General features: G+C 44.3%; 1 protein-coding gene across 1 annotated transcript; it reads right to left on the bottom strand.

The window, feature by feature from the left end:
* Window positions 1–1,649: 1,649 nt before the first annotated feature.
* LAMP3 (lysosomal associated membrane protein 3) lies at window positions 1,650–20,126 on the bottom strand. The gene is made up of 6 exons (XM_042042076.1): window positions 19,017–20,126; window positions 13,989–14,731; window positions 12,733–12,855; window positions 9,910–9,967; window positions 9,201–9,368; window positions 1,650–5,854 (listed from the first exon to the last, which is right to left on the bottom strand). The coding sequence occupies exons 1-6, from the start codon at window positions 19,060–19,062 to the stop codon at window positions 5,715–5,717; spliced, it is 1,278 nt and encodes a 425-aa protein (XP_041898010.1). The 5' UTR covers window positions 19,063–20,126; the 3' UTR covers window positions 1,650–5,714.
* Between the last annotated feature and the right edge of the window lie 37 nt (window positions 20,127–20,163).

Genomic DNA, 20,163 nt, shown 5'->3' with positions numbered 1-20,163 from the left:
GCTTGCAAAGTCAAGTGGAATCACCAGACTGTACACACAGATGTTTGAAAGTGCAATGTAATAAAGCTTAAATGCAGAAATAATAATTTCCTCACTGATACCAGCAGTATGTTTGATGTGCACATCCACAGACAGAAGCACTCAGGTGAACCTACTGATGTAGGTAGGATAGGTTGGGTTGGCGACATTTATTTTTAAATTTTATTGTGGAAGCTGGACATATTTTGAAAGCTGCTTTAATAATTCGAATAGTTTTCTTGTAACAATTTTTTCCAGGAGCAGATTGTGAAAAATATAATATGAAATATGAAGTCATTTTCCTTGACCCAATGATAAAAAAGTGATTCCATGGTAAAATGAGGTTAAACATTGGCTGGACTCATGATTCATAGTCTTCAAACGTTTTTGTTATATAGGAAAGCCTCAGTAAAACCAAGGTTCAAAACCAAGATCTGTGTCTCTAATAAACACAGATGTTCTGACTCAGATTGAACACTTTTCTTTTTCCCAACAGCCATTTACTTTGTTTTTCTGCATGTTGGAAATGCAACCTGCTCCTCTCTAAAATTGTGAAGAAAGAGCTAAGTTAGAAACTCAGTCAATTAGTTTATAATTTAATAAAGTACTTGAGATCTACCAATTCCATAGGCAGTAAGACTCGCAGAAAAAGAGAAACTTATGTTTAGTGACATAAAAAAGCTTGGAAAGCCCAGATGCTGATGAAAGCCCAGCAGTGTTATGTTGCTGTGGCAGATAAAACTTCAGACCCACATACCCGTCTTGTTGGCATGCAATGGCCACAGCCCTGGACATGAGGGAAGTGTAGTGTCCAAGTGTCTTATCACCTTAGTCACAGAGGGTTAACTCCATAGAAATCTTCCTCTTCTCACGCTTGTTATTTTGCTCAAATTGATACTTTAAAAAATACTCATTCTGTTTTCTTCTAAACACTCTGATGTGTTAGGTTTCTTCAACGAATTCCAAATGTTTGTGCCTCTGGGACAGTCCAGGGTATGACTCATAGATGGGGACTTTTTGCCTTTAAGTAAAAATGGTTGACTCTCCCTCCATCTGCCACTAAACCTTGTCAAGAAAGAGAGAATTTTGAGACACCAGCAGCCTTTGAGGGCCTACATCACATACACAAGTGTGTATTTACCAGCCCAGCTTCTAAAATAGGAACAAGTGAGGAATCTTGCCTACTTAAATAGGTGCAAACCTGGCACCAAATTTAACACTGTACCAGGCCAAGCAAGTGCCAAAGGGCAGAGCAAACTGCCCCTGCTCTCCAGGCAGCCCTGATTTTCTTCTGAAGGACAAATCAAGGGGCTTGCAAAGTTTTCAGCTTGTGACATTAAATTATCTATCATGTAGGGATGTGCACTGACACCAGAAATGAAGTGAAGCATAATTCTGGTATTTTATTCCTGAGGGAAGTTATGACCCCTCTGCTGCCCTCCCTGGCCCTTCTCCAACAGCCAAGTTCCTCAAGCAGCTGCTGGCAGCAGAGAGATTGGTTTTTCTTCCCCATCTTTACCATGTCTTCTGCTTTCCTGCAGTCCATCTAATAACCTTTGCTTCATGAAGAGCACAACATGTGAGACTCACTCAGCCATTTCAGAGTTAAATCATTGCACAGCAATGCACACTGTAATGACTAAATACAGCCTTTATTATAGAAACACCAATAATAGAAAAATAAAGAGCATATCTTTCTTCTCATAGCAAGTTATTTTTAGCAGCTATACATTATAGCAAGCTGGAAGTGATCAGCCAAGCCACGTTCAGACACTCAAGATGCCAATCTAATCTCCTTCCACTTTCAACTGAATTAACAGGTGTTTCTTAACTTGGGCTTGTCCATCAGAGAACAAAATGGACTGAAAGAAATTAAACCTTGCTTTATAAACTCCTCAGTGACTTGTCTAAGTGTGACATCATCGTGCTCTGGGGATGCGCCCATTCTGTCTTGGGTGTATGAGAGATCACAAGGGATGGTCTGGCATGAGAGCTGCAACAGAGGACCAGGGAGCCCTCAGGATATGGAGATGTGAGGATGTGCCCACGTCCTAGTCCCTGGGATGGCCCCACTGCCTCCTGACCAGCATATGCTTGCACAGAAGTTAAGCTTTGCTTCCCTGGTGGATGCATCACACCATCAATGCACCACATCATCCTGATCAGCACCTTCTGGTTCAAGGTTGGATTGATCTGAGTCTGCAACTGGGGAAAGAAGTGAGCTGGGGCTGCTGAGTCACTCTGGGACCCAGCTGCAGCCTTGTCTCCTCCCACAGCAGACAAAACTGCCCTGCTACCCACAGTATAACCGCTATGGCCCACCTAGCGTGCAAGTAGTTTACCAAATACCCTCTTTTTGTATGGTGTTCTTTTAGGGACTTTTTGCTCAAGATGTTTCTTCAGACAAGAAGTTTAAAAGAGCAAGTCTAGCAACACCCAAGACCAATTACCCCTCTAGAGTCTTCCCAATGAGAGGAAGACCTCAAAACCACTCCATTAGATAAAAAAGTACCAGCTAAATATATTCCTAAATTCTGGCAGAAAATAAATACAGGCATTGGCTTTTAAAGCTGCACATGGCAGCTCAGGGAGCAGCTGGGCTGTCTGATTCTAATTCAGCGTTGAATTTGAAGACGCAATACTCCTTGGGATCAGGGATGGAGGTGACGGGAGGCAGGCTGGGCCACAGCTGGGAAAATGGTGCACTTCCAGGCTGGGATCTCCTGATGCAGTAACGAGTTCTCCAATGGATACTTTACTGCTATCAAGCACTAACTCCACTGGATGAATTTTGCTGCATGTTGGCAGCATTTCCTGGGAGCATCCAGTTGTTTCATTGGTTTGCACCATGTGCACTTCACCTGTGCCAGTTAGAGCAAGCCCAGAGTATCGTTCGTGTACAGATGGCAGAATGCAGCTTCATAAAAATAGCAAACAAAAAATAGCAAGAAAAAGCATAAGAACAAATCAGGTAAATCTGAATCCAAACATTGTTCAATACCAACAGGTTGATTCCCTGTAGAAAGAAAAAAAACTATGGGGAAAAACATTAATTGTGCATCACTGGTGAAAATGCCAGGCATCACAATATTAAACACAGAATTAGCAGTCATTAGTAACTCCTTTCTGTCCTCATGCTGATATAAAACTTTTTTAAAAGACTGAATATTAACATAAAGCAAATTTTCAGAACAGAACAAGCAAATGCTGTATCCGTGCCAGTAGAAGTAACACAGATCACGCAACTGAACAGTCCAAAGAACGTGTGAAATGGGACCTGCCTTTGACAAGGGGAAGATGTCTACTGATCCCTGGGCAGAACAGCTTAGGGTCAGACCATGTGCTGAGCTTTTTAGGCAGCTTTTGTTGTTAAAATGTCCACATGCAGCAGTCTGGGACAGTGACATCCCTACTGCAGGCACAGGCTCATTTTCAAATGGAAGCTCTTCATACATTTACCTTTCCTCCCAGACATCCCATTTTTTTAAAAAAAGTGAATGCTTTAATTGAGTATAAAAATCTGCTTTCTATACAACAGATTCATAGTATTAAGTAACCCTGAGAATTAGAGGGATCTTATTAGGCCCAATATCTGAGTCCAGTGGCTGCTTGTCTGCTAAGGGGGGAAGGAGGAAGGGAAAATGAGCTCGATAAAGCTCACTAACCATTATGAACAGTGCTGGAGCCCTTTACAAAACAGTAATTGAAATACTTACATTTCAATTTGAGTATTCAACTGAATATAGTTCAAATCGCTGTGTCTGTATTCAAGGTTTGAAAGTTTGGTGTCCCATTTCTTGTGCCGTTTCACCTTATAAATGTATTCAGCTGTTCCTGTGCTCACAGCTGGTTCTTTGTTCTCATGTTTCTCCAAGTGTAAAAGTGCTTCAAAATTGTCTTTATCTTTCTTATTTATTGGTTCATTCAGACTCAAAGGGAACATTTCTAGAGAATGTTAATTACTTCCACTGCTACATATTATATTGATTATAGAACAGTATGGCCATGTTTCCTACTTCACACAGACCAACATCTCTAATTAATTCATGGAATGGAAGGATTTCTTTTCTTTCTACATTTAAATAAGTAAACTTGCAATGGTTAAATACTAGTAAAATATCAAAAGTATTTTTAAAATACTTAAGGGAATATCTGACAAGACATAACCATCAGTTTTATAGAGTGAAAATCCAGTGAGGTTCCATCACCATTGATAACTGCGCAGGATTTGGGCCACTATTCATGGAAATTAAATTAGCTCCCAGCATTTCCACTTTTGCTTAGATAAAGATTAAATTGTCAAGGCATTTTTGCATATGAATTCAGTCTTTCTTTTGTTTAATGAGTGCCCTTCCACAGTCCTTTTCCAGACCAAACTTCTATTAGTAAAATTTAAGCCATTACCCTAACTTCTTGGGGGAAATGTGCTCTTATTTAATATGATCTTCTCTTTTGCAAATGTTTTTATACATAATTTCTTATCATCTTGATGTAATTTGCTTCAGTGAGCAGACTGTGTGGCATGTGCACGTGTATGTGTATGTGCACATTTGTGCCTATGTTCAGCTTTGTAAATCTTCTGTGACAAGCAGCTTTTCCTTGTTACAACGAAGAACGTGAGCTGGACTTAAATCTCGAAAGCAATTACTGTTCTCATGCCTTCATCATTGGTTTAGCAGGAAATAGACTACAGAGTGTATCAGTGTGCTTTAAAGCAACTCCACATTAATTCCATATGAAAACCCAGCTGCTCAGCTGTGAGCACACTGGAGAACACTCACTTTTGAGCTGAGTTTGTCCAAGGCCTGTGCAAGCTTTTATTTCCCACAGAAGCCTTGACCATACAGAATCAGTGGATTTCCATTCCTCATGGACCTTGTGCAGGTCTGCCCCAATGGTGGTTACTTAATCCCAGGCATTTCCAGTGAGTGTGGCATCTTCCTGGATTAAGAGACCACCATGCTGCCCCAGTAGAGAGGCATTTCCCGGGCTCATTGTGGTCACTGTGACGGGTCCATGTCTGAACAGGATATGAGGGATTCCTGAGCTCTCGCAAGACCATGATATATTAAGCTCCAGCATAAGAGTCACAATTACCACTGTGTCTTTGCAAAGGGCTTAGTAAGAAAACCCCAAGCACTTAGGAAGTGTGACTGTGTTGTAGGACTGGTGAGAACTTGCTTGTGAGCGGAGTCACACTGACACTTCACCTGAGATTTTGGCGTGCACCATGTTCCTAAAAAAGCTTTCAGTGAGCTCTTACTTAGCAGGGCTGTCTGTAGCTGTGGGCCTCTGGTTTATTCACCTGAAGATCAGACTTCTATATTTTAATAAATCTAAACACTGTCATTAACAAACCTGATGGATTTTCTGGGGGATAGTGATCCTGCTTGCTTTAAGCTATTTTTAGGAATCTGGCTTAGGTGATCTGAATGACCTCCTTTGTTGATAACACAGAGAAATTGGGTCCTCATTTTTGTCATCTGGAATACATCTAAATTAGATGCTAAGAATAGCCTAAAGTAGAAAGTCCTTCCCACCTTAAAGAAACTCCTTCCAGAAACATTCATTAGCTGTAAACACATGGTGTCATCTCACTTAAAAATGTGGCTTCAGGGCAGGGAGATTGCCAGGCAGAAACAAAAACTTCTGTGACTTCTCTGCTTGCTGCACACATTTGGAAGTACAAGTGCACCTCAGATGCGTTCGTATCCTCTACGTGGCTTTCTTCTGGAGATCAGGAAGGTGGCAAGCACAATGACAAACAATCCCAGGATACTCAGGCACACTGCAATGGGAGCTGCTTTGCTGTTTCTATCAAAAAAACATTCTTCTTCTGAAAAGAAAAGGAGATCAGAGAATGTTATAGCAGAACACCATACTCCTAGACTGTACATCTGTATTCCAGAAAAGCTGGCAAATACAAGCCAGAAGTTCTCAAACCCTTGCTTTCTTTTTTTTTCCCCTTTCTTTTTCCTGAGCTATACCTACTACATTTTTAATCTGTGGTGAGCCTTATCTCAAGAAAACTGCCCTTGCCCCTTCTGCAGTAGCTCCACACTTCCCTAAAGTTGCTCTGCTCCCTCATGTCTACAGAATTGTTTCACCACACACACAGCAGGAGGTTTCTTGCCAAAAGCAGATGGGGAACATCACAATACAAAGTGCCAGTCTGAAAATAAAGCACAAGACACATGGTTGAAAACTGCTCTGTGTGACATCTGATTGCTTCTTCCCAGTGAAAAGAATCAGGCCAGAGACAGAAGCCCATAGTCCAGCACATCATCAGTGCAGCAAGGATCCTTGTTAAGTCAGTGTTTCCTAAGAAAAATCAAATTCCAATTGTTCTCTCTGTTTAATTCAAAGTATTTGTGGATAATGGTGATTAACTCAGAACATCCAGAGATTAGGGAGGCAGAAGCCTTGGCCATAGTCCAGGGAGTTGCTTTAGTAGTACTATTGTAATTTTGTTGTACATATGATGATATCAGAAAAGGTTCTGACACAAATCAAATCTTTGGAGGACCATCCAAAGATATCACTCCAAACATACCTCTTAGCTACAGAGAGGGCAAATCCTGACTTCCTCAGCCAGTTCCTACCCAAATGAATATTCAAGTCATCCTCTGATTAAACAGAAACTCATTAGTTAAAAGCGAACGTCTAGACTGAGGTAAATTGGCGGCTTTCCTATGGAGAGACCACACCACGTGGGCCACTGACAGAAATGGAAAATTTTGCCAGTAACAATGGCAGGATCAGTCTCAAATTCAAAATACAAGTGTAGCCCTGGGAGTGAAGGCAGTGTCTGGGAATGACCACTAATGTGTTATCCCAGAATCGGATCAGACCTATATCTTCCATCAGATCTACAGGAATGGTCCTTCCTCGGACTGTGGGGAAAGACAGACCTTTGTCATGCTGCTGTGAGTAGCACCTGCAGAGCAAACTGTTCTCTAAGGGCAGCTTGGTCAGCTAAACCCCACAGTACATCCCAGCTCAGCAGTAAATCCAGTTTATAGCCAGGATATGAGGGAGATCCCACACCCTGTGCCCCTCTCACTCCCTGTGACTGTTCCGAGGCAGGTTTCAACAGCGCTCTGAGATTAAAGCCTCGAGTGTTATTCCATGACTATGCTGGCACAAGTTGTAGCTTCACTTGGGCTTTTCCCCCACGGAAATCTTTTCACTGACAGTGGGCAGTGAGCCCAAGGAACATGTGGAGTGCATGACATCGTGGCACAGCTCCAGAGCCTCCACATGGCTCTTCCCAAAGTCTGATCCTCTTCTGCTCTAATCCAGACGGTGATGCAATGCCACAAAGCCAAAGGCATGAGCATTCAACTAGAGGTTGCCTTTTGAAAGCTCTGTCTGGTTAATGTAACCTGCTGTTAAATGAGCGGAAAAGTATTTGCATCTAAGTGTTGTGAAAGCCAGAGATGTTTGAATTGGCCATTTTGTTTTGATGAAACATTGGGAATGAAGGAATGAACTCTAGGAATTGTTTCTGATGCACTGAAGAACAGAAGGCCCTTTTACAGATTTCCAGACTCAAAGAGATCAAGCTATTGATAAACACTGCTGCACACAGTACAAAATTGTAAAGAACTTGAAACCAGTGACCATTACTGTTTTTTCTTCCCCATTTAAAGATAAGCAAATCAGGAGCAACAGAAGTGAAACTATCAGTCTCAAGACACCCGAAGGTAGAAGGCTGGTGATGTGTTTAGTCATTCCTTCACTGGGGATTTTCTCCTTCAGAATCTGCATATGCAGCCAACACACAACAGTTTCATGACTGTTTTGTAGCCACAGGGGAATTATTTCAGAGGTGGGAGCTGCTTTCTCAGCTCTCTGACTAAGAGCAAAACTAATTTAAATTTGTATATGGCATTGACTAGCAGATTAGTCTGACTTGGAGGGAGAGAGAGAGGGAGAGACAGAGAGCATCCTTCTCAGGTGAGGTGAGGCCATACCTAGTCCCGTAACTAAGATCATTCATTGTACACATTTGAATGGGAATGAGGGGACCAGATGGGATCCCATGAGTTCTTCCAGCTCAGTGTTATCCCATGCAAAAATTCTTCATGAGACTGACAGCATAGATGAAGTTCTCAGTGTGGAGAAGAACCATGTCTTTAAAAAGCCCCAAATGTTTCCCATTATATTCCTTTTAGAATGAAAAAGGTAACCAAAATGGTGACCTAACCGAAGAAGAATTTGTCAAACAGAACCAAACTGAGTCAAAGGACAGATCTAAAGTAAAAAGAAGAATACAGGGGCAGTATTTTGTGAGCACACAGAAAGGCAAGTGGCAGAAGAGAATTCTCTCTTTTTTTATTTCTTACAGTTTTATTACTGCATCTGAACGGCTGGAGAGCTGGTCAGCCCTTCTGTGCACCTGAGTTCTTGTATGGAAAAGCCCTGAGAGGAAGCCACAGAAATGAGAAGATGGAGAACTTGAAAGAGACCACAGGGTTCCACTTAATCCCCCTCTCTGGTCTGTCTTTGTCTTTTATTGAGATACCTGGTTGCCTCTTTGTGGCACTTCTCCAAGAAAAGACAAACTGAAGAGATGAGCATCACGTTTAATTGTGAAGCTGGGAGTGGGCCAGTTGTGCTCCTCCTCAGAAGCACCGATCATCATGTCTAGACAGAGCTGCTCTGAAAATATCATCCTGCATTCATAAATATCCCTTATTAGCTGGCAGTTTTGCTGCTGCAATTGTGGGACAACGTGAGTATCAGGAGCCTTTAAAAATAGCTAAAATCTGACTATATTGAGAACAGTGACCTGGAAATGAACTTTACACGCTGAGAGTTTGGGCAGTGCATTGGTGGTGAACACACCTCTGCTTGTTCCAGGAGAAAATGGATGAAGAAGAAAATTGTGGCTGTAGAGTTAGGCATTTTTAACAAGAAGGTGAAACAGAAGGTGCTGAATTCAGGGGGGAAAGATATTTTTCCATCCTCCATAGGTATTACCACTGTGTTGGAAATGACTCAGGAAAGATTGAGAAAACAGCAGTGGGCAGGTTACATTATTTGGGAACAGATACAAAGCTGTGGTTGTGCTGTAGGTTCAGTCCATGGGTATGGATATAATTTAGCAGATTACATCCATTGGGCTACCAGAGTGCTGACATGCAGGTCTGGGAAGGGTGGAAAAGTATCCTACTCACCTTTTCCAAACTGGTTACCGACAATGTCAAACGCCTGCAGCTGCATATGAACAAAGAGGATCTGGAAGTTCCTCTCCAAGGTGAAGGTTTGCCTGCTGGCACACTTAAAGGAATTCCCCAGCTTTGTTGTGAACAGCTTCTCATTTAGGGCTGCATAGTAAAGCATAGCTGGAAGCCAGAGAGAGACAGATGAGAATCCACACTAACTCCACTGGAACCACCATCTTTCTGAGGTAAAATGGTCCCAGTGGTTACTAAAGCATGGACATATTCTCCATAAACTATCACTTACTCTTCTTACATGTTTAAATGAGTGCATTAACTATCAATGGGTGACTCAGCTGAGCTTAGGTCTGAAAAAGCAGCTAAAATTTCAGATGCTTCCTCAAATCACATTTTAACAAAATTGAGTCTGCAAGAGGGGGTTAGAATTCTCACAGGAACAGACAAGGTTTGAAGTAATCTCTATTCCAAAAGAGTGGGGCAGGGAAAGCTTTTGAGATCAAAAAGACGATGTAATAATAGTGACATAACTGCAGCTGGGTCCCGTCCCTTCCCTTCCACTTTTATACTATAAGATTTAGATGAATGACACATTGAAAGCTTGGTAAAACACATACTTGTAAAATCCAGTGTTTTAAAGATATGAAAGCTTATCCCACACCCAGAACAGCTTGAGCTGAAATTAGGACAGGGTAAAATCACTGACCTTCAGAAGAAAACTGTATTCTGCTCTCAATTTTAGTGACAGAGTAACTTGGAGCTTGCTGCAAAAGAAGATACATCTTTATTCATAATACATACATGTATCTGCAGGGGAAAGAAACACAGCTCACCACAGCAAAATGGTCATAAAGATATTCCCAAATAAATACTTTATAAAGCATCACCTTTGAGACCCAAGTACCAACTCTCTTGGATGTATTTTTCTTTTCCAATTCTCACCTGCATCACCAATTCTGCTCAGTTCAGTGAAATGGGACCGTGCAGGTGTCATTTTACACAAACTGCTCAAGCTGGACACTCATGAGATACTTGTGATAACCAAAAGTAGGAAGACTGCTGGCACAGAAAGCACCTGGGACAACAGCACAGAACAAAATTTCCAGCCAGGTGTCCTGCCTGCATGCCTTGAAACCCTGGTGCAGCCTGGACACTGCCCTCCCCTGGCGTGTCACAGGGTGAGAGCCACTCTAGGGAGCTTCCCCCTGGTAGCAGTGTTGGAGTATAATGTGATGCCTCATGCAGCAGCAGCCCTGCTACCCAGTTTAATTCCTGCTGTGTGTACACAGGGACTGGTGAGTGCAGCTGGTGGATAAATGGCAGCAGACATGAATGTCTCCTGTGCACCCAGTTAAAAACTCTTAGGTTGGAGAGGGAAAATTGAAGAAAGAAATATACCAGAGAAGAGGTTCTCAGCATTTTTCCAACTGAAAGACATAAATAGGTGAAATATGACCATTTTTGGGTGGCAGTGCTTTTTTCTGTTTGGCCACAGTTAAAAACTTTGCTAGGGGAAAACACCTGCTCCTACTTCACATCTTGTGGGTTGGTTACACAACTTCCTTTTTTCAAGCCCTTCAGGGAGGCCACTGGAGTGGTGAGCACTGACCCAGCCCCTCTTCTCTGCCACCCCAGCCCCGGGGCCTGAGCCAGCTCCTCTCCCACCAGAAACAGCCACAAGTGCCACTGCTGGAGCACTCCAGCTTCAAAGCACCGAGACAGGCTGCAGGGACCAAACACAAAAAGCCAGCAGCAAACTCATTTCTTATTAACTTGAATTTCAAAGCAGTCCAAGCTGAGCCCTGGTATGCTCTTGAGGCTTATCTTTAAGTGGAGGGTGGATTGTCTAATGCTGTGCCAAAACCCACCTTTTTCAGGGCAAGACAGGTCAAGCACCTCCTAAAGGTTCACATCACTCTCCTTAGCACTGCTGCAACCTGGGGCTTTTATGGGTACTTGAATCCCCAGCCTTTCTCTAAGGATTCTTGTAACACCATAAATGTTCCTCTTGTTGCAGGAAACACACATTTCAAGCAAACACTCAGTCTGAACCGATCCTTCGTTTTAAAACAGCTCCTTCATTTTTTACGTCACTTTTCCTCTGTAGCTCTTAGAAAACTTCTTGCCATAAGCTAAAATAAAGATGATTACTAATTGAAATATTTTCTCTGTTCAAGAATTAATGACACATGCGGGGTATAATTTGCTGTTCTCTCTCGGACTTTCTATGAAAATGACTGATTAACCATTTGTACTTTTCTTAATCGTCTGTAATTTGAGCTTGGAACCAGGCTGCAAGACTGACAATTTAGCTTGATTAATTGAAGGACACAGAACAGCAGTGATGGCCAGATGCAGCTCTCAGCTGCTGTGAACCTCCAGGACATGGCCTTGATGCACATTACACTTCCCAGAGTGTGATGGGATCCAACCCGTGCTGTGTTGCTGTCCATTCCTCCCTGCCCATTAACGACTTTATACACAGTGTTAATTCTGTCTTAGCTCTGCAGGCATCATCACCCAGCCTTTACAGCTTTCAGATAAATAGTGCTGCCTCCCAAAATTTTCAAATGCCTGAGGTAGCAAGAGAATGGCTGCACTCAGGGGTTTTCTCTGGTGCTTACACAAGCTGCAGCACTCTTGGTAGCTTGTGTTAAGCCACACCCAGAGATGATGTGGTCCCAGTGGGGAACATGGAATTAATAGATACAATGTGGAAAAAACCCTCATTTTCCCACTGTGTAAGCAAAACCTGTCATCTTGACCAAGTTTCTGTGTGTGTTTGTAGGTCTCCCTTTAAGGCCACTTATCTACAATTTTATTGTTGCAGTTCACTTGTTTGGAATTTTCCACTCAGAAATTAGATGAAATTTAATTTCCAGCTCCTTCAGCTGTGGATGTGTCATGGCTCCTGGGCACTCAAAACTGCACAGGCTGTCCTTTGAATTTGACAACCCCAGCTGGCTTTTATGGAAAGCAAATGGCTGACAGCAACTTGACAGTGTGAGCTCCCAGCACACCTTGTTCTGGCACAGGGACTCCAGTCCCAAACCCTTTCCCTCTGTGCCACTCCAATGCAAACAGCAGCTCTGACCTTCCCTCCCATGAGACTTACCTATGTAAAAAAGAGATTCAGATCTTGCTTGGCTATTCCTAGATTTTGAGTTGCTTGATGGGCAACTTTAACACTGCTCTCTGTAGCTTTCTCTCAGAAGATGGCAGAGCACTGTGCTTATCCTTCACTTCCAAACTCAAAGTTCAAACAGACAAGACCTGATTTAACACTGAAGTCAGTTGTACTGTGAGCACGATGCTGCACCAGGCAGCCTCCAGAGGTATTTTCCAACCTGAATTAATCTGTCGTTCTACCCTTTGGGAAGAACAGAAGTAACCATGCCTTATATAGAGATGGTAAACAAGCACAGAGATAGATAAAACACCTTTCCCCACAGCTCAAGCTGGATCAAAGGCAGCCTAAGTTCTTGCTCCCCAGTCCTAAACACTTGTTCCCTTTAAATGCAACAATTACCTTTACAAAAGTGAAGTTTACAAATCCTCCACTAAAAGTTAAGTTCAGCTCAGACTGCACCATCCCACAGCTTCCAGATACCTGTGTCACATTGGGGTTGACAGTCACATACTCCATCTGCTCCTGTAGAGAGAAGAGACATTGCAGGGCTGCTGATGAAGAAGAGGGTGGAATTTAGTAACAAACATGCAGAGATTTAATAACTTTAAAACATGCAGAGATTTGCCTGGTTTTTTTCCCCCAGACAGGCTCTATGTGGCTGAATGAACAGGCCAGTGGTGGTGGCAGCCAAACTGCTGCCTGCCAGGGTCGTTCCCCACTTGTGAACCAGCACTGGTGGTTGTCTGTCACATCACCGAGCTGTTCCAGTGCATTAAGATGGCAGAAAATATTGGTTTCCTGTTCATTCAGTGAACTGATATGATTCAGAGCAGGGTCAGATGAGTACGAATAAAGTAATTTATAAAGAAGGAGCACCTTCTATAATTATAAACATCTCACTATGGTCTGGTAAGGTTGAGAATCCTGGTCCCTGCCTGGCTTCTGCCAGGATGAGGAATGAAAATTACTTCTACCAACATTAGACAATCATCCCGTGTTGGAAATATGCAGATACCAAACATGAATATTTGTATTTGTAACAGGGATGGCTCAAGCATAAGAACTCCAGAGCCTTAGGATGTAGCTGCATGTGTTGTATTAATGGAGGCTACAAAACTTTAAGCCTGAGGGACACAATTGCCATTTTGGGCTGTATGCCATCTTTTGCTGAATCATTCTCAGTGGATCACTTCTAGGAGAGGGGACTAACTCTTCAGAACCTGGCAGTTCCCGTGATCCTAAATTGTCCATTCGTCAGCATCAGGACAACCCACCTCTGAATCCAAGTCTGCGAACTGACAATTTATTGCTTTCGTTGCAGCTCACAATGTCAAGCTCTTCACTGAAGTCAGTACAGATTTTAACTGATCTCCCATTCTAGGAAGCACAAATAACCCTGCAGGCTGATCTCCTGCCCCACTATTGCTCCCACACAAATATCACTGAAATAAGAAAGCACCTTTACGTCCCCCTGGCATCATCATCACACAGGCCAAAGTACAGCAGCTGGGATGCTGTGGCACACAAGGGGCCTTAGACTGGCAGCAAACCACTTGTTTTGATCATAGAAGCTAATTCTGAAAATGGCTTGGAAAGAGGAAGAATGAACTCCAGGTAATGACGAAAGTCACTACAAAGCTCAGCTTCCACCTCACCTGTTGTGTATTTCGAGCCATCAGCTGCAGACCCATGACAGCTTTGACGCAGGTCGTGTTCCCATCGGAAAGGGTGTAGGTGCCTGTGGGGATGGGAGAGGGCTGCGGGCCGGGCCGGGGTCTCGCTGTCCTGGCAGGGGATGTGGGGGCTGTTTGTGTCCCTCCATGGGTGGTTGTCGTGCTGGTGGCAGCCGTGGCTGTTGTTTGTCTCCGAGAGCGCGTGCTGCACCTGCCCTTCTGCGTGGTGGTGGCTGCAGAGGCGGTGGTGGCAGCTGTCCCCTGGGTACTTGCTGTCTCGTGTTTCAGGGAGGTGTTGGTGGCCACTGCTGTCATTCCTGTGGTCACATGTGGTCTCCTCCCATGCCTGGTGGAGAACACAGAAGGGCTGGTTGTGTTCTTCACTGCAGCTATAACCGAGAGCATTGCCGGGGCTGTGGCCTGGCTGGCTGTGCTGGTGGTGTCTGCGGGTGTCGTGGATATGGTGCCTGCTCCTCCTTGGGCTGCTGTGTGCTGGCCTGGAGCTGCTGTAGTCTGGAGCTGCTCTGTTGTCTGCACAGTTGTTCTGTGGCTCATGGGTGTTGTTTGAAGATGGCCTGTGCTGTTAAAATGAGCTGTGGTGCTTTGATGGGGTGAAGAATGAAAAAGGGAAAGTGGCTGAGCAGAAGTAGCCATTTGGTGGAAGGATGTGGTTTCTGGAGACAGTTCGACCCCCAGGGCTGCTTCAGCAAAGCAGGAGGAAAATGCTGCAAAGAAACTAAAGTCACCAGTCTAGAAACCTTTATATTTCACTTTTACATTGATAATCACAGCGTAACTGCACTGGTTTTGTTATCAAACGGGTGACACAATTTCATCCTTCATTTGGCTCCACTCATGATAGGAGAGTGAAAGCAGACACCCTGTAGGACTATCCACAGCTTGGCACCACTCTCCCAGGTTTCACACCTCTGAGTATTCCCGTTCCAGTGGGAACACATTGGCTCCCAGCTCTCCACACACTGAGGACCCAGACCTTGCACAAGTCCCAGGCAGCACAAGAATTCCCTGCAGGCAGTAGTTCAGCAGAATTTGCTGGAAGCAAACTGTCGAGGTCTAAGGAAGATGACATGGGTGTTCTTACCAACGAAGTGTAGGGAAAGGGGATGTGTTTGTGTGTGAAGGAAGTGAGGCAGTGCAATGGTTTTACAGTGATTCACAGTAGTCTGGGAAACCAGTCTGGGAACAGGAAAATTCCTGATATTTATTTATTGTTTTGTGGTAGCCATGTCAGCTTGAACCCTGAAGTTCTTCCTCCTGAAAGAACCCCAACAATGACCATCCCTCTTAGTGATGGGCTTTCAGAAATAAGAAAAAAAAAAATCAGGAGGCAGCATCCAGGGGCCACATCAGAAAACAGTCACGGCACCAAAATTATGCTTCCACCTAATAACATTTACAGAAATACGTCCCTTGCAGAAGTGAAAAAAAAATCTGGCTCCTAAATGTAAATACAGAAGTGAACAAAAAGTGGGAAAGTACATCATTGAATAGGTGAATGTCACAACTCTTCTGCTCGAGTCTTTGTGAGTATGCAGCAAGACTCTAGAAAGACAAGGTCAAGATAAAAGAAATCATAAATCACTGACATATGTGAATTCCTTGATGTACATGAAGATTTAGGTGTAGTGAAATGCATTACTGCCTAAATTAGCAGGAGGACAGAGATAAATTCTCCGGTTTGGAGACAGAAGGGACACAGAAGTCCAAGACAGCTCATATTCCCAGCAGTACAGCTCCACAGAGAATGCCTCAACATGTCTGAGTTCACTGTACACTGGTTCTTTCAAAGAAATTTCTCAGGAATCAGTGTCAAAGTTTGTGGCAGGCAGGCTGCTGAGATTGGGATTTTAGGAGAGATTAATGCCAAAGGCACATTTAGAGTGAAAACGGCTGAAATCTCACAAGTTCTTCCCTTTATTAATTTATTTCTTTATTGTCCCTTATCGTGAACAGAGATCTTCAATAATAGCTGAATTCACAAAATCTCACCATTCTAAGATATATAAAAACTAAATAAGAATAGTAAAACCTACTGGGTTTTGAATCAAATTCAAAAGAAAAATCAAAAGACATATGAGCAGATATACAGATCTTAACCCTTACCACAATTTTCCCTTAAAAATGGCTATGTTGGAGAAGAGCAGAAGCGTAGATGTCGATAGTCCATACTCCTAAAATTGCCTGGGTGCACTCTGTGCTGTACAGAACACACTTGACTGCCATTTTAGCTGTTATCATCAAAGAAGTGCAACTCGAGACAGTAGAAAAGCCTCAAAAAATTTGTGATTTTTCTCAAAATGAACCTAAAAATGCACACTTAATATGACACTTTAGTTCATTTTCTCCCTTTCCCCTACACTTTAGCACAGCTGCTGCAGAGCTGTTTATCAGATAACTGATCTTCTCTGGGGCCAGGGGAAAGCCAGAGCAGTTGCCATACACCAGTTATGGGTAGCTGATTCTAGTGTATCAGCATGACAAAAACAAGAAAGAAGAAGTTGCAATTTTCACTCTTTCTTCCCCTGTAAGACTGTGAAACAACACATATTTAAGTTTACACGAGTCCTAAATTGTCTGTAGCTCTTAGTTTTCAGTTCACAAATTGGTTTTGATTACTGACCAGATAACACAGATGTGGAGAGAAATATTATTTAAGTGCCATTGGAATACCACCCACAGCTTTAAAATAAAACTCCTCAAAAGGTCATTTCAACCCAATTATTTTTCATTATTCGGCCTGACAGGGTCACCTGAAGGGTAAAGCCAGAAATATCTTTGGGGTGGCCCATGGCTTTTGCTCACTGGGTGACTACCAGACTGTTCCTCCAGGCTCTCCCAAGCATTTTGGAGCTTATGCCAGTGCATGGCCACACTGCTGAACCCATTGGCTTGGACGGTCTTTCCAAAAGGCATTTGGCCACATCAGCTCCCAGGGATGGGCAGGGATCACTCTCCAGCTGCACCCATTGGCCTTGGCTGTGTTTGGGTGGCTGCTGAAAGTGTTTTGGTGGCTCTGCTGTGTGAAGGGGTGGATGGGCCCATGGGGTCCCTGACCTACCCTCCAGCTAAGGCCTGAAAGGCTTCCCTGTGCCTTCTCAGCACAGCCACATTCCTCTCTGGCAGCCTGGCACCGCTTGGAAAGCAGCCATGAGTACGACTTCCCCAGCACAGACTTTCATGGCTCTGCCAGCAAAACAGGCCACAGAAACACGAGGAATGGCAGCTCTGCACCCCCCAGTAGTTTCCTTCTGTTTTCCTCCTATAAAGCCAACTCAAAACTTCATACAAACAATATTTTGCTTGAGGGAAGATGCCCTGGGGGGTATCTTCCCAGAGGAAGCAGCTGCAGTCCCCTTGTCTCACTTTAGCATCAAAATTGTGTATAACATATGCTGAGGGCTGTGTGTGAGCCCAGGCAGCTTCCATGCAATGCTCCAGAACAAAACTCTTAGAAATGGACCAGCACAGCTCTCAGAAATTCCCTGTTCCCAGTCTGGGCCTGGAGTTCCCTTTTTCATGCTTTGGTGACAAGTTTTGGTCACAAGGAACATCACTCCTCTGCTTTCAGGCATTATGGTGGGAAGCTGAGTGCTCAGTGCCATGGCCTGGCTGTGCCATTTCTCAGCCTGTACTGGGGTGTGTGATAGAAACTTTTACTGAGGATTTCTTCCCCTTTTCATCTAACCACACTCATCTGTTCAGCTGCCCAACAGGTTTGTTCTGCGTTCTGCTTTCTGCTGCCAGGCAAAATGCTCATAGCTTAGGTGATTAATTCTGAGTGGACACAAAACCTGACCCAGCTCCTGTAATCACTGAAAACACTCTCACCAGCCTTGGCTGCTTTGGTTTGCTTGAAGAATTGGAAAAGCACCAAGATTTTCTGAGAGGTTTCAGTACTGTCATAGCTTCCCTCCAACCCATTTGACCTTTATCCCTTAAGCACTAATTATGTTTAATTCCCTGTCTGCACAGAAAGACTTGACTTTGTGACATTAATAAAACATCAAAACAAATTATTAAAGGAAAGATCAAAAATGGGTAAGGATCAGAGAAAACAAGTTCTGGTCAAAAGCAATTGCTGACCACTGAATTATTAGTGTTGCTTCTCAGTCTGATCTTGCTCCCCTTTCATTTATATGTTTTGGGGCTACATCAGCAGCCTTTGGCTATGAAGCAGGCATGGGAAAGCAGAAAGACACAGCAGGAGCTGCTCGTGGTTGAGCCCCTGGGCACTTTCCCTGCTCATGGACTGAGAGGGGGATGGGGGTTGGTCCTTGTGCGATCCCCATGTGCTGATGGCAAAACACACCCAATACCCGGCTCAAACCCTTGGTCATTCCACAGATTAAATCACACTCTGTCCCTCTTCACCAGGCATGTTTGGTGCTGCTGCAGGTGTTGAGCAGTGCCTTAAAGCACTGGGAGATGTCCTTCGTGTGTGTGGCTCCCCAGATTTTCACAGAGCAGCATTAAGGATCAAATGGTGACTCTGATGAGGCTTGCCATTGAGAGAAACCCCATCCTGTGTTTTCCAAGCCCCTGCCTCACTCCTGCTTTCCCGATCCTGCTCTGCACCTTGCAATGCAGATAAATTAATGACTTGAGCAATGCTTCCTCAGTTTTTTCTTTCCTGCTTGTCTCACTCAGGATTTTTGGTTAATTCTGCAGGTCTGGAAATTATTTTTAATTAAGAAAAGCAAAGCCAAAAAAGTCTGCTTCTAACATGGCTTTGAACTGACTCCTTCACACACAGTTTATGCCACCAGAGAGTTCAAGGAAGGTACAGAGGAAAAATCAAATTAAGTGTACACCAGCTGCAATTAACTGCAGTCATGGTTATTTCTTAGCAGTGGGACTTTACTGAAAGCACCCTTAGTGTTAGCAACAAAACGGTTCAAAGTTTTGAGTCTGTTAGGTGCTGTCCTGACTGCAAGGAGACAAAACTGGCATAATGTCCCATTTTCAGGTAGAAATGATGCTGTTACTCACCACAGGCGAGGGTCAGCGAGATGAGCTGCCGTGCGCTCCTCCCCATGGCCAGCACGGCTGCGGGCGTGAGAGGTGCTGCTTCTCCCCGGGGAGCGGCTGCGCAGGAAACCGAGCTTTCCTGCGGACTGAAAAGTTTCACTTGATGCAGGGAGTGCTCAGTCACATGGCTGAGAAGGAGGTGGAGAGAGAGGGGGAGACCGATGCCTCTCGTCTGTAAACTCACGCAGAAGGAAATAAATGATGGTTAGGAGAGAAAGTGGAAAGATAAAAGACTGCTGGGCTGACTGGGAGGACAGGCTCACTCTGCACCTGGGACCTGGGGCTCTTAAAGGCTAGGGAAAGCTGCTTGCATCTCCCTCCCGCTCTGATAACCTGGTGCAAAGTGCCCCAGCAGAGGGTTACACCCTGTAAATCAGTGCCTGTCCTGTGTTCTTTAGAAAGTACTTTCTTGAAGGCCCAACTCCGTCTTTTATGTTAAGGCACAGAAGGGAGAGGTGTGGCCGTCTCCACAGTGCACCTGCTGAAAGTGAGACAGGGCCGAGCAGAGCCCCAGACGGGCTCTCGTCCAAGGTGGATTGGCCGGGGGGTCACTGTTAGTGCTGCATTCAAACACCTCTGCCCCACGAAGGGCTCCTGCACAGCTCCTCCGGCCGGGGCGGTCCCGGCGTGCGGGGCCGGGATGAGCAGCAGGAGAGCGCCACCCACTCCTGCCCACGTGTGCATTCCCTGCCCTGGGCATTTGGCAGGAGCCTGCTTGGGGCAGAGAATGAAGCAACCCCCCCCCCCCCACACCGGCGGCTGGTGTGCTCCTATTTCTTCTTTTTCTCATACCAATACTCACTGCAGGAACATGGTGACACCAGTGACTTCAAAAGTCAAGTGAGGTGAAGTTTGCCCCAGAAATCTGGATACTGCATGAAATCAGTTCATCTTGCTCTATTTGCATTGTGTTTCTACATTCTCACTTTTACCAGCTTGCCTTGCTACATGATCCACAACTTGTATTTGGATCAATTAGCACTCCCTAATAAGCACTGGTAGCCAAAGGCATGCAGGCATCTCAGGGGTAACTATTATAAAGTCACCTACAACTTCCTCTGAGCTGTCTGCGTGAATCTTTGCACTCTCCTAAGAGTCCCAGTGACTC

Source organism: Corvus kubaryi, unplaced genomic scaffold (genome assembly GCF_017639235.1).
Source record: "Corvus kubaryi isolate FWS band 111438036 unplaced genomic scaffold, C.kubaryi_AGA036_p1.0 37397, whole genome shotgun sequence".
NCBI classification, from domain to species: Eukaryota; Metazoa; Chordata; class Aves; order Passeriformes; family Corvidae; genus Corvus; species Corvus kubaryi.
The sequence above is the reverse complement of the archived record's forward strand: the minus strand, read 5'-3'. Positions and strand labels throughout refer to the sequence as shown.

Excerpts from the sequence above, each read along its gene's own strand:
- LAMP3 (XM_042042076.1), bottom strand. The coding sequence starts at position 19,062 with ATGGGGAGGAGCGCACGGCAGCTCATCTCGCTGACCCTCGCCTGTG. Across the intron at positions 9,369-9,909 it reads AATACAGTTTTCTTCTGAAG|CTATGCTTTACTATGCAGCC; the intron begins GTCAGTGATTTT and ends TCTGGCTTCCAG. Across the intron at positions 5,855-9,200 it reads CGGTAACCAGTTTGGAAAAG|AAGAAGAATGTTTTTTTGAT; the intron begins GTGAGTAGGATA and ends TTTTCTTTTCAG.